The 15,163-nt window shown below is 34.4% G+C and overlaps 1 protein-coding gene across 3 annotated transcripts in view; it reads right to left on the bottom strand.

The window, feature by feature from the left end:
• LOC148947577 (protein bric-a-brac 1-like) overlaps positions 1 to 15,163 on the bottom strand; it is a 179,575-nt gene that overhangs the window by 71,062 nt on the left and 93,350 nt on the right. For all 3 annotated transcript variants that reach the window (XM_089095312.1, XM_089095311.1, XM_089095313.1), the window contains exon 3: positions 4,446 to 4,521. In XM_089095312.1, coding sequence (XP_088951438.1) covers positions 4,446 to 4,521 — 76 coding nt within the window. The remainder of the gene's footprint in view (positions 1 to 4,445; positions 4,522 to 15,163) is intronic.

Below are 15,163 nucleotides of genomic sequence, written 5' to 3'. Positions count from 1 at the left end.
ATCTATGTAAGAAAGTCAAGGATATATAAAAAAAAAACATATATTCAATGGTGACAAGGCCCTATCTAGGATTCTTGTTGGAGGGGTGGGGTACAAAAAATACTAAAAATACATAACAAAATTTGTTAATATACATTTTTCTTAGGTTTTTACGAGTCGGACAAAAATTATGGGGGAAGGGGGGAATCAAACTCTCTAGCCCCTCCCTCCCTGGATACGGCCTTGTATGTAAACCACATTATTTTTAAATAATCTTTTTTTGAAAAAAAAATCACTTCAAAGACAAATTTTGAGGCATAAGATCATCATAATTATTATTATTCAACGAGCAATCATATTTCACAGACTCTTTTGGTTTTGAATAATACAATGAAACAATATTATGTTTTTTGGAAAATGCCCACCACCAGCGAAACCCCGTCAACCCATTGAACTCAAATCCAGGTTCTCTTCTCCGTTTAATTCCCTCCACAAACCTCAAGACATCTTCCAAGGCCCTATTCGTTCTTCTGTTAAATGGCATCTTATTCACATCACAACAATAATCTATCACCAGTTCTTCGTCGTGGGCATTTAAATATATCGTATTTAAAATATCCATTCGTTTACTTTTTCCTAATATATTATCATACAACGTCCCTTTTGGGATATTATAATAACTTGCCGCTTGAGAGAATCGCATTTTTTGCGTCACAATCGCCATGATAGCTTCTTGGAGTTTTTCTTTGGTCCATGATGGAGCCTTAGATCTCCAACTTATTCCATCTACATGAAAGAAAAGACATATTAGCAACATATCGAGAATGTACCAATAAAAAATATTGAACAATCTTGGGAATTTAATTAGGAAAATTTGCCACTGAAGAAACTTGGAACCGGCAATCCACGATGAACAATATGGGGAGCCAATTTCCTCCTCCAAAAAGGTGAATTTTTATTCCAAAATATCTGAATAAGTTTACTTTAAATTACTTTCAGGAAAAAAACAGAAGGACAAGTATTTAAACAGTGCTTCTATGGTAATAAGCTTCCGGCAGTTAGGTTTATCCTTTATCACCTCCGTTTATCTGGGCCTCCCCTCAAATATTGGTTGAAAATTCCTTCCTCAAAGATTGAACAATAACTTTTCAGGTCCCCCCTAAAAATTGTTTGACCCCCTCCCTTAAGGTTGGATCTATGTGCATCTATGGCTAGGAGCAGGGAAGTTCTATAGCCACGTCAAAGGTTATAATTTTAATGGGCTAACACAGATATAGAGTAATGTGAGCAAGTTAATTCCCAGGGAATTATGGGATTCAAACATTTTTTTTTTCGAAATTCATTTTTTGGATTTTGGATAGAATTCTATATTTTAAGGTACATCACAGCGAAAGGTATATGTATAACATATAGACCATGTGAATCAGGACCGCAATGTGAAGGGGGGAATTTAAAGGGGGGGTTTAATCCAAAAATTTGGATTAAAATCCAAATTTTATTCAATATGGAAATAATATAATCAGATTATTATCCAGTATTTACCATTAATAATTAATATCCTATTAAATTTAAGGAATTTTGTCAAAAAATTTGTTAAAACAATTAATAAATTTGATGAAAAGTGTGCAAATTTAGTGCAAACTTAGTGTAAGGATTCAATTTTGTAATAGTTATCAAATCCTTAATTGAAATTTAAATCACCGTAAAAGATTATCCCTTGTTCCAAGCTTCATAGTACAATAGTTTGAGGCCCGAGGAATTAAGTTCAGGACGATTAAGTATTTACTTTAAGTGAATTTTAATCACCTTTAAATTCATAAACCGTTGTCTGATATTCATTATTTCTTAAACTTTAAAAAAAAAAAAAAAAAGAATTATGTTGGTTTGCTCGATATGTTGCTGATATGTACACCCATTCATACTCAAACATACTCATTCATACTCAAACAAAAACAGAGAACACAATAAAAATACACAACATATCGAGAAAACCAACAAGAAAGTTCGGTTAAATTACAATTACTCTCTTTACGTTTTATATGTAAAACATAAAATACAGATAAATTTATGAACAAAATAGTTGGTTAACTCGATATGTAGTATTTTACAACAAAAATAATCATGCCAATTGTAAATTCATGCAAAACAACACATAAGAACAGTAAAGAGAGAGTTATAGTAACCAAAAATGTAATGCATAACTTTCAGAATTTACCACAACTGAAGTTAGAAACACTTGTAATACAGACCCCAAGGGACATTTCTTATGCATTATAATAAGTTGACTACTGTATGTCAAGGCCGTATCCAGGGGGGGGGGGTTACCCGGTTTGACCCCCCCCCCAAAAAAAAAATTGACTGAGTCGAAAATTAGTAAAACCTAGGTAAAAATCAGTAAAATTAGTCGAAAACTTAGTCAAAAATTAGTAACCCCCCCCCCGAAAAAAAAATCCTGGATCCGCCCTTGCTGTATATACCATATATCTTCAACGGAAAAAGGGGGGGCAACGCCCACCGAAAAGGTCGAAAGGGGGACACATTAATATTTCAGTATCATAATATCATGAGGATACAGAGAAGTGGAAGTAGAAACGGGCCTGTCTTTCAAAATCAAAATACATTTCCTGTAGAACGATTGGTGATGTCTGCCAATCAGCAAATGTATTATTTTGTTTTTTGTCTTTTCAGAGTACAAAATTTGACATCATTTACAATGCCACTGTACTCAACGAATTGTTTCCAGAGATTGAATTTTGATTTTTGGCGACAGTGGTTACTACAAGCCATGGGCAGGGCCGTATCCAGTATTTTTGTTCGGGGAGGGAGATATTTTTTGGAGTAGGGGGGTTTGAAAAATTCTAAATGACACACCAAAAATGTATTTTATTAAGTTTTTACGAGACAGAAAACATTTGAGGGGGGAGGGGGAGAGGGTTCAAACCTCCTAACCCCTAACTCAAATGAAAGATTTCTAGTTGTAGCTGCTTGATTACGTTTTTCATAGTTACGTTTTTCTAGTTACGAGTTTCATCAAATTTAGATTTTGGAAAAGGTTGCCATTTTTGCGGAAGGCAAATAAAATGAGTTGAAACACCATTGAAACAAGAATTAATAAGAAAATTCAAACCAGAAAAGCACAAGGTTTATTGCGAAAAAAAGCACAAGTTTTTTTGCGAAAAAAAAGCAATTAAAGAACTTAGCAGACTGGTTAACCAAAAACGGCCCTAGATATTTTACATCCTTTGTCCAAGCTTAAAACTGCTTGCTTGTGAAACAACTATATCTTCAACAAATTTGATATAAATCCTAACTATTTCGCAATGATTTAAATTTTCTACAGACCAAACAATCACACGAGATTCATTTCAAAGGATAGCTGCAATTTCGCAGGGTACTTGTTTAGTATCCAGTAGACACGCGAAGAAGACCGCATCGAAATCTCAAAGATGCTATATGAAAAACAGGTTTTCGTTGCCTAGTGAGGTATTGCTCACTCCGTAACTAAGATTTAAACTTTAGTTTTTTGGGGTTGAAGGGGCAATAAAAGGTACCTAGGTTAGGTTAGTTAGGTTAGGTTTACGTATTTTATTAGGTTAGTTAGGTATAGTTAGGTTAGGTTAGATTAGTTAGGTTAGTTAGGTTTATCATACTTTGTTTTATTTCATTACCATTAACCAAACTTCACTTCTCGCGTGTTTACTGGATACAAAACAAGTAACTTTCGCAGTATACAAAAAAGGGATTATGTAAATGAATTTCGGATTATACGATAACCATAATGGCCAAATTGTCATGCGAAAACAAAGAAAAGAATGATATTGAGTCAATATGACCACGAGTAAAACAAAAAGCAAATTAAAAAAAAAAAAACTTGAAAATATTTGCCTAACTTAGATATCCAAAAGTTAAGAGTTGTCTTCAAAACTTTAGATTAGGTTTAGGCTTAAATTTATTTATTCGAAACAGAAAAACGGGTTTTACTATTTAAAAACCCTACAATTATGAAAAAAATTAGGCTTGCTAGCGTGCAGCACAAGATACTAGTAAGTTTCCTCAACTCTAATACATTTAGATTTAAAATAAATTAAAAAATAAATAATATAATATGTGCATATATATATATATATATATATATATATATATATATATATATATATAAATAAAAATATAATAAACTTAAAAAAAATGAAAGAGGAACAAAACAGCCCAAAAACAAACCAGACTCAACAATATCATTCCATTTCAAGCCCTTACCATAGCCCCCCTACCACCCTGCCACCCCACCATCCTTTCTCCCTACCAGCCACCCTCCTACCACCCTTCCTCCCTACAAGCCTACTCTCATATCAAACCATTAAAATCAACCTTCCAAATGACCATCCTTATACCAACAAAATCAAATTACATATCTTTAATTAAAGAAATAAAATAAACGTTTAAAAATAGGGGTGAAAAGGACCACTTACCAGAGAGCATGTTTGGATTGGGGGAAGCTGCTGAGTTGGGGAACATATGCGGACTCGGGACATCCATCATTTTTGCCTAAAAAAGAAATAAAAATGAATACACCAATCACAGCCGTGCCGAGGGGTGGGCAGGGTTTGAACCCCCTTCCCCTCCCCTCGGAATTCTTGTCCAACTTATAAAAACGCAAGTGAAATGCATATGAACTGATTTTTGATACGTTTTGTTGTGACCCCCTACAAACAAAAATCCTGGATGCGCCCTTGACATCAATCTAATATAATAATTGACAATATTAGTATATTCTCAGCACTAGAAAGAATCGTGTGACGTTTTACAAAGGGTACCTGAAACTATCCTACAAAGCAAGTTTTATTACACCGGATGTAGGTTCCACTGAAATTGGGAGTACTTTTATGCATGATATTTGCAAGTCTATACTGTTTTGTTTAGCGGTTGGGGGAACTAAACTTTCAAGAATAGTTTGGTACTTGTGCGTTATGTGGACACTTCTGAAAAGTCAAGTTTGGTTAATGCTAATGAAATAAAAAAAATAGGATATATAATAAAATAAAAAAAAAAAAAATATATAAATAAATAATAAAATATAATAAAAATATATAAAAAAAATAAAATATATAAAATATATAAAAATATATATATAAATATTAAATATTAAATAAAATATATAAAAATAAAATATAATATAAAATAAAATAAAATGCTAATGAAATAAAACAAAAAGCACACCATATAATAAATATGTAACCTAACTGGTACTGTTGCATTATGTGGGCACTGCCCACATAATAAAATAAACAAGGATGAACCTATAATAGTTTATAAACAAATTTAGGCTATATTTGGTTTTACAATTAATTATTATTAATTATATGGAATTAAACTTATTTTCTCGATAATTTACCATAAGGTATTTTTCGCTATTTATCATGTTAATGTGTGTTTCGTAATTTGTTCTGTTGTGATTTCTTTATTTTTCATAAATATTTGTGTGTATATGGCTCTTGGGCTTTTGAAATACACGATCTATCTATCTATCTATCTATCTATCTATTTCCAAATTAGGGGGGGGGGGTTTAAAGCTTAGCATATATTAAATACGTAGCCTAACCTAACCTAGGTACTTTTTTCCTCCTTAAACCCCAAAAAACAATCATTGAAATATTGTAGCTCATTGAGAAACCACGGCTTTACAGTCATTTATGTATAGCGGTCTCTTGATAATAACCAGTTTGACGGGTTTTTCGTGACTGGTTTCCTTTTACATTACATAAGTGTCCATATAACGCACCATTACCAATAGTTTTTTTTTGTCTGGGGGGGGACTTTCATTTTTATGCCAAGGGAAGGAGACAAAAAATTCTCCAACACCATGCAGTTGATAGTCTATTGTTTTTTGTTTTTTTTTTTTACAAATAAACGATTTTATCAGACTTCGATGCGACAGGCTTTGCTGCTAGTTTAAAAAATTAAGACAATATTTAAGTTAACTTGATTTTTTTTTCTGAATACGAATCAGAAGTTTTCAAAATAAGTATGCTTTGTAAATTGCGCAATTTTAAACGATTTCACTTTGTTTCTATTGCGTAAACTGATATTTTCGTACAAAATGGGCAAGCTGTAACGGTTTTCCTTTCCAGTGTCAAGCTTGGTGGTAACTTAAACATAAAAAAGATTTTTTTCTTTTTCAAATGAAAAAAGATCGACATCTTCCAAAGAGTAGTAGGTTGAGGAGAGGGCGGCCCCTTCATATACGTAACCATATCTATTCATTTTAAGCTTTAACACAGCAATGCTTCGAGAAAGAACTCCATTTTGTGTACTTGCTTTCCGAAACAAAGTAGCCCCCCCCCCCAAAAAAAAATGTAATGAGGAAGGCTTTGAATAGATTGGAATGGGAGAGGAGCGTGTGTAGCTGTATCAGTCTCAGGGGGTTGTGTTCTGCACTAAATTGTTAATATTAGCAGTTGTGTCTCTTAACACAGATAGCTAATTAGATAAAACTTCTTTTTTATCTTTTGTTCTTTAACTCAAAATGGACGAACTTTTCCTGCAATATGCAGGAAACAATAAACATAACAATAAACATAAAAATAAACAATAAACATATAAACAATAAACATATAAACAATAAACAATAAACATATAAACAATAAACAATAAACATATAAACAATAAACAATAAACATAAAAAGGAGCAAAATAATGCTGTTTATCGCATTAACTGCTTACAGGCACGCAGACCCTGAAAAAAAAGGCTTGAGTCCCTAATCGACCCCAAAATTATAAGATTTTTAGGTACTCCTGTATTATTCAGAACACACTAGAGAAGTGAAGTTAGTTTAATCCTAATGAAGCATACCAAAATATGTTGAAAATATAAGGTACTTGTATGGTATATTGACCGCAGCTATATTATATAAGTAGACACGTTAAGAAAAGAATTCTTACTTCATAATATGCAGTATAGTCATAGTTAACAAATCTTGCATGTAGCCCCGCTATACTTTACACCACAGTTTATATAATTATCCAGTAAGTTTACCGCAGATGATTTCTGGCTCTTCATTCTCGGTGCGAACAAAAAGCTCCTCCCACTTATTTCTGCACTTATTGTCCACTTATTGGTGATTCGGCCAAGTGGTTTTGTTAGTACTTGTTCCGTAGGTGATTATTCTTTGTCTACCCGTGAAAAGATCTAATGCCGCTTATGTTTATACGTTCTCTGGAGCACTCGCACCTCGGTCCGGGTTTTTATAATGGGTGAGATAGGGAAAGGTCATACTGCTAATTATATAAACTGTGCTTTATACCAACACCCCTGTGCAGATATATAGCCCAAATTATATATTTCCTATCTATATTTCATTATATATTATATAATTATATATTTCCTATCTCAGTTGTTTCAACCCGTGTACCTGTAAATTGAATCAACTATAACGTAACAAAAACTGGAAAACAAGTTTCAATGCATTGAAAATATATAACTTGAGCTACATATTTGCACATTAGGGGGGGGAGGTAAAGTACAGAGAGGCTGCATACAAAACCTAACCTTAACTCCACTTCCATCCCAAATTTCCCAATACATAGCCCAAATTGTACAAGTCCAATAGATTCTGTCATCTGTCATTTGTCTTTGTGGCTATGAAAACGGTTTTCATAGATCTTACATTCAGAAAACAACTCGAGTGCGTTGTGAATAATACAGGAGTATCGATTTCTATAATATGCTTATACTTTGATACAATTTTTGTATAAATGATTCACTTTTTTTTCAACCCCCCACCCCCTTCCTCCGTGTCTCCAAAGTCAATTCTAGTGTCTGCACCTAAGCATGTATATTTCACTATAATAAGTTACAAATTGTTTTGCTATTTTACACTCAGTGAGTGTCTAATAAAGTCTAAGCGATTTGGCGCAGTCTGGTAAGTAATTTATAATCTTGTTCGTTTTATATCATCGGAATTACGATATTTGAATGCTTCACTATGATCGCCCAATGCAATGCCAAGTTGTCTAATACCATAATAATTGTCTGACATAGAGACCCGTCAGGTTATTTATCAATAGTTCCTTAACATGTTCAAAAAATTTAAAATTTTAAGTTCAAAGAAACCAAAAGCATTGTCTTAGACAAGTGTATTTGGCTATTCACAAACAAAACAAATTATAAACAAAAAAGTTGGGTTGAACTCATTACATTGCCTAGCTGTCAAGGCCGTATCCAGGTAGGGGTGAGTTGAGGGGTTAACCCCCCCCCTCCCCGAAATGATTGTCTGACTCGTAAAAACGTAACAAAAATGGATATAAACAAATTTTGTATGCATCTTTTTAGTTTTTTTGTGTACCCCCCCCCCCACCAAAAAAGAATCCGTGTGTAAAACATCCCAGAAAAAAATCCTGTATACGGCCCTGATAACTGAGCCTAAAACAAAAAGGTGTATTAGACATATTCATAAATAATTCTACCGGAGAGCAGAACAGTTTTTCTTGGAGCTTCAAATAACATGAAATCTTTTGAAATTGCAGTGTACCGTAGCTGAAGATGGTTACAATCTGTTCGGTAAAGTCGCTCATAATTTTTCTCAGCATTCATGAATAACGTGGCTTCCAGGTGGCATAAACAGTAGCAGGCCGCAAGACCGTATCTGGCGGTAGGAAAGGGGGTTTGAACCCCCCCCTCCCCTCCCCCCCCCGAAATGTTTGTCCGACTCGCAAAATTCCAAACATGCATATGAACGAGTTTTTTATGTGTTTTTTTAGTTTTTTTGTGAACCCAGTCCCCCTTCCCAAAATTCTGGATACAGACCTGGCAGACTGTTTTACTGTTTTCTGCGATTATTATCCCTGCATCCAATTACTGTTTTCCAGTTATCTCTTTTCATTTTTTTCTTCCCTCTGCTTCTTCCTCTTTTTGAGAAGTTTGGATTTTTATTTATTTTTTATTTTCATAGAGAGGACAGCTCGAGTTCTATCCGTGTCTGCTATGTTATAAGATGATATGTATCATGATATGTATAAGATTTTCTGTGTTGATTCAACAAAACATTCATGATATGGTGCATAAAAGTATGTCCAATAGTCATCGAACTAGAGCATGGGTACACAATACACATGGGACATTTTAGTATCAGTTTAAAACTTACAAGGAATACTTCTAAACTACTACTACTACAACTACTAACAACTCACCGCAGCACCAAGCTGCCTGAGGCCAACAGAGCTAAGCACGCTCCTCCTCCACCCCAATCTATTCAAAGCCTCCCTTTTTAAACCCGCCCACGAAGTTCCCATTTCCTTTAAATCTTCTTTATGACGTCCTCCCACCCCAGACGGGGGCGAACTGCTTTCCGTTTAGCCCTTGACGGTTGGCCGAAAAGAACAATCGTCGGCAATACTTCTAAACCATTTCATTATTTGAAGTGGGTGGAGCAGAACCTGGAGAAGCATGTATAAAGGCTCTCAAAGTGTGAGGCTCGAGAACTAGTTATAATACAGAAACCGCCAATCATTATCAAAGCCATGATAATTAACGGGAGAGATGCAAGCCATCGCGTCTTCATCATTGGCTAGAGGTACTGAAACCGTTCTAGTCCAAATGCAGACTTGTTTCCCCAACTTCCAACGAAGGGAAAAAGTCCCCAATACATTTCACTTTCTAAAGAAGAAAAGATGTGACATGCAGGACATATGGAAGAAAATGATGCATTTTGTTTTTCAGCGAAGTTGAAAAGAAGTCTAGGGTTCTTGGACAGCACTAATCAACAAAGCAAGCCCAACAGTTAAATCCGACAGACAAAAACATAAAGAGTATATTCACGGACAGGGGTTTTGATTTTGTATTCCTTTTTTTAACGCAAACGCTCCAAATTGATCGAAATGAAAATCCAAATGGATTGCCTGGGGATTTATGGTCCCCTGGGGATTTAAATATCACCAGGCCACTTTTACTGTGGAGGATCAGAAGACCGCAGGTGGATGGTGGTGAGGATCAGATACTTCAAACTAGGTGGTTTTTAGTCCCAGAAACCTTGATATTTGCACATGTTTTTGGTATCAAAACCTTCCTATATTTTGAAAGAAACCTTGATATTTGCACATGTTCTTGGTATCAAAACCTTCCTATATTTTGAAAGAAACCTTGATATTTGCACATGTTCTTGGTATCAAAACCTTCCAAAATCTAGTCCCAGAAACCTTGATATTTGCACATGTTCTTGGTATCAAAACCTTCCTGTATTTTGAAAGAAACCTTGATATTTGCACATGTTCTTGGTATCAAAACCTTCCAAAACCTAGTCCCAGAAACCTTGATATTTGCACATGTTCTTGGTATCAAAACATTCCAAAATCTAGTCCCAGAAACCTTGATATTTGCACATGTTCTTGGTATCAAAACCTTCCTGTATTTTGAAAGAAACCTTGATATTTGCACATGTTCTTGTTATCAAAACCTTCCAAAACCTAGTGCCAGAAACCTTGATATTTGCACATGTTCTTGGTATCAAAACCTTCCAAAATCTAGTCCCAGAAACCTTGATATTTGCACATGTTCTTGGTATCAAAACCTTCCTGTATTTTGAAAGAAACCTTGATATTTGCACATGTTCTTGTTATCAAAACCTTCCTATATTTTGAAAGAAACCTTGATATCTGCACATGTTCTTGGCTTCCTATGGATGTCCTTTCCGCATGTTTTCTTAGGGAGGATTTCCCTATTTCCCTCGAAAGACACGCACACAAGAATTTACTTTGGTGCAGTTTGCGAAAACGTATTTTTTGCGATTTTTTTTTGTAATTTGTATTTTTTGCAATTTTTTGTAAAACGTATTTTTTGCAATTTGCGAAAACGTATTTTTCAAAACCTAAAGGAGCAATTTTACTTTATTTTTTTAATGAAAATACCAGTAAAAGACACTTTTGAATGAAAACACCCAAAAAAGATATTTTTTTTCAAAATCTAGGAGAAGTGAAAATCTGGAGGGGAGAGGGTGAACGCCCTTGACCACACACAACTGATATTACTCTTATAGTGGGCCTACATTCCTCAACAAAGTCGAAAATTTTGCGAACTATAGATAGTAAAGTGTATTCAAAGCCGAAGGGTCATAACACAAATACGAAAATTGAAGATAAACTAAAAAGCACTAGAAATTCAATTATAAAAGCACTAAATGGATCTTTTTGCCCTGAATTAGACTTTATTGACAAATACTCCAATTTTATAAACAATCCGGGATTTGAATGTTCCAAAATATCCAGAAATAGCACACTTGTATTCCCAAAAATGTCCCGTTAAAGATTGTAGGGCCTGAAATGTGCATGGAAAGTGGTATATATAATCATTAATATCAACAAATGTTAGACAAATGTCTCCGGGCTTACACTTTTTCCTAATGAACTTCGTCATCCTATATGACAAACACAGGAAAATATGAGGAAAATCACGAGATTTAGAGTTATTCTAAGCAAATCAGAAATTCTCACGTAATTTCTCGTTCAATCAGCAAATCCTATAAAAAAAATCTCCAATAGCACTATAGGCTCCAAATAGCGCTAGCTAAACCTCGGTAAAATCACATTGTGAACAGGGCTTAAGGGTTTCCCTGCCTCCGGACGTGCAAATGCGGCTCAATCCTTGTTTATTCTCAATATTTTCTGGAATAATTAGAATTCTAATTTTGCCCACGTTCAGAATTCCTTTTATACACTTTTGATCAATTATGTACAAAATGTTTGCATAATGGGAAAATATAAATATTATAAAATTCTCCGCAACTTTATCCTTTCTAAGATCTTAATGACTTAATTTCATTTTTATAATCAAAATTCGTACTTCAAACGCAAAATATTAAGGTATAAAAAACCCATTTAGTCCTAGCTTTATGGTATTAATTTACATATAAATAAAGTTGAAATAGGAAACGCCAGACAAGGGTGATAAATTTTTTATCAAATAAATCTTTTTTCCTGTCATAAAATCCCTTTTTATTTTACAGATAAAAGATTTTAAGCATTTCTTTTAGTTGTGGAGCAGCATTAATGCAAAGAGAAATGGGGCCATAAGGAGGCCGTAAAAAATACTACCTTACATGCTTGCAGAATATTTTTATAATGATGCTAAAAACCAGGGACATCAATTGAGGGTCACACACCAGACCCGCCCCGCCCCTAGATTTGAAAAATACCTTGCTTTTGGGGTATCTCCATTGAAAATCCCTTTTTTGGTATTTTTTTATGAAAAATAACAACACTGAAAAATTTTGTAGATTTGGGAAAATAAATTTTGCCCCCCCCCTACATTTTATTGTTTAAAAAAAAAATACCGGATGCCGAATACCGGATGGTACATTACAATTACAATACTTTTAGTGGTACAATTTTACAGAAAAATATTAAATGAATTTTCGTAATTATAAGAATGAAATTAAAATACATTAATTAAAATAAAATTAAATTAATGATTTTATTAGTTTAAACTTTGGATACAGACCAGTTGACCTTCTTTCAATGTTTGTCTCTTTGATTTATTTCGTGGTTTCAATGTCCGAATTGAGAATGAATGTACAATTTAGCATTTTCATTCTTTTGCAATAAATATTTCATTTAGAATTCATTTATTTTTAATGGCGAAATCCTTTTGTAGTGGAGCATATAAATTTTTGTTTAAAATCTATATAGTACGAACTTTGAAAAGCTTGAAAACCCCTGTTCTAATACAACTTTTTACTCGGAATTCAAAGATGCACTCGTTTTTTTTTTCCAAAGCTCAAAGGTTCAACAGAACCTGTGAGTTTCGTTTTTCGCAAAACTTGTTTTTTTTCTAATTGTTTAAGCTCTAATTGTCTAATTTTGTTTGTAGAATAAATCTTAAAATACAGTCAGAATTTTCTAGCATGCATATATTCTGTTGTATGATCTACTAATTCTTTATTCCTATTTCCCCGAATTCTTTATTCCATGTCCTAAGGCCTGGGCATTACAAACAGTCCTATAGTATTCACCTGGTCCAATTCAAACTTATGGTACCATGCCAAGGATATCCCCCATAGATGTATTGGTCCAAGGTATTATTTCTCCTCAGAAAAATCACGGCCTAAAAATGTAACTGTCGAGGTTCCAATCCCTCCCCCCAAAATTGTGGATATGTACATACATAACCTCTTTCATTTTCGAGCATGAGAAATTCAATAGGCTGGCCAGAAAAACCGTATCTACAATCACTAATGAGGTAACAGAAGTATATCGTGTTGTATACAAAATACACGGACCTAACCAAGGGGGGGGGGGGGTTTCGGCCGTAGGCCCTAGTATCTTAATTTGTTGGCAATTTTCCCAAAATTTTCCCATATGTTATATGTTTATCAACGTTCATTTTGAGTTTTCTCCAATTTAAGACACACACCCCCCCCCCCAACCAATCCAAAATAAGTTCCAATGTACGTGACAGATTGATCTTGAAAGAGAATACCCAATCACCCACCCACCCCCATATGCAGGTAGGATTAAAACAAGTATTCCTATTATGAGGTAACAATAATCAGCTGTTAAATACCCTCCCCCCGAGAATACCAACAGCAGGGGGTTTTAATTCTAAATTAGTTTTTAAGAAATTTCTGTACATCAGTTGACATGAAGAGGATATTTGAGTAACGGACAAAACAAAAGACTTTCACACAAATTCACAGAAGGAATTTCGATTTAATAGTGAGAATTCTAAAATAATAAAATGCAGAATAAATAATAGGTTTTGCCACACAGAATACACACAAAAGAGGGATTCGTCCTTTTATGTAAATCCCTGCTAAATCTATTGATGGATATGTTACAGACATTCATTCAAGGGGCACCACAATGGTTTATCTTCTGGTTTGAGGATTCACTCTAAGACGACATGGCATCCGTTGGGAGGTTAAAACCCCTCAAACCTCAAAAATACGCGAAAAAAAGTAAAAAATAACAGAGTATGAGATAAAAAAGAAATTTCTTTTCATTTTATTTGTCCTTTTTTTCATTTATTTATGGTGTTTTCTTTTCATTTTATGGTGTCCATTTTATGGTGTTCCTTCACTTCTTTTCATTTTATGGAGTCCCCCTAGAAAATAAATCAACTCTTATCCCCTTCCCCAAGGAAAAAATGAATGGCATTCCTGACTCCCAGCAAATAAGTCGTTACCATTTGGCGCAACTAAGTGAGGTCTGACCAAGGCTGTATCCAGGAGTATTCTTCTGGAGTGACCAGGAGTATCCAGAAGTGTTTCTTCGGGAGGATTTTTTTTTTGGGGGGGGGAGGTAAAAAAACTTCAAAAACACATCAAAAGCTTTTTATATGCATTTTTGTTGTGTTTTCAAGTCACAAAATAAAATCGGGGGAGGGGGGTTAATCGCCCTAACCCTCTGGATACGGCTTGGGTCTGAGATACAAGAAAATTTTCAAGGGGGAAAGTTAATCCCTGAGGTGAGGAGTTAAAACTAAAAATACATTTTAGGTGCAAGTATTCAATCCTGTGTACAACCCTGTATGCAAAAAAAAAGTAGGAACGAAGTGTGACAGCTATAGCCGAGTGACAGCTATAACAGTGTGATGTTTAAACACTTTTGAGAAAATTGAGAAAGTCAAAAAAAGCAGAAAATTTGTTATTTATCAGAAATAATTTTAGAGGGAGATCAGAGATATACCCAAAGGTAGAGGACTGGGGCTTCAACGCAGAGTCTTTTGTGTTTGCTATGAGCTTCAGTGTGGAATGAAGTTAGTAAAATGGAGTTCTGGAAAAAAAATTGCGCGTCCTTTGACACTAAAATCTGAACAAGGAGTAAACAAGAGGAGTTATGTGATATTTGCTGTGAGTGGCTCACATCTACATAGAGAAAGAGGTAGACACGCATGCAGAATGGAGGGGTTTGGGCCTAGAGCCTCTCCAAAAATTTCAACTTATGCTTTTTCCTCATTGCCCAATATTCTTCGAACCGTTTGCCTGTTTGGTACTTACGTGTTATAGCGACCACGCCAAACAAGTGAAGTTATGTTAATTATAGTAAAATATACCAAAACCTAATGAAAATATAATACTTTAGTAACAAATTATGGAAAATACAACAAAGAATTATGGAAATCAGGCAGCCCAGAACGCATTATATTAAAAACCTAACGTAACCACCTCTTTATATTAAATATTTAATTAGAATATACCTG

This window comes from Artemia sp. Qi Xiang Cuo, chromosome 10 (genome assembly GCF_049724085.1).
Source record: "Artemia sp. Qi Xiang Cuo chromosome 10, ASM4972408v1, whole genome shotgun sequence".
Classification (NCBI taxonomy): domain Eukaryota; kingdom Metazoa; phylum Arthropoda; class Branchiopoda; order Anostraca; family Artemiidae; genus Artemia; species Artemia sp. Qi Xiang Cuo.
The sequence above is the reverse complement of the archived record's forward strand: the minus strand, read 5'-3'. Positions and strand labels throughout refer to the sequence as shown.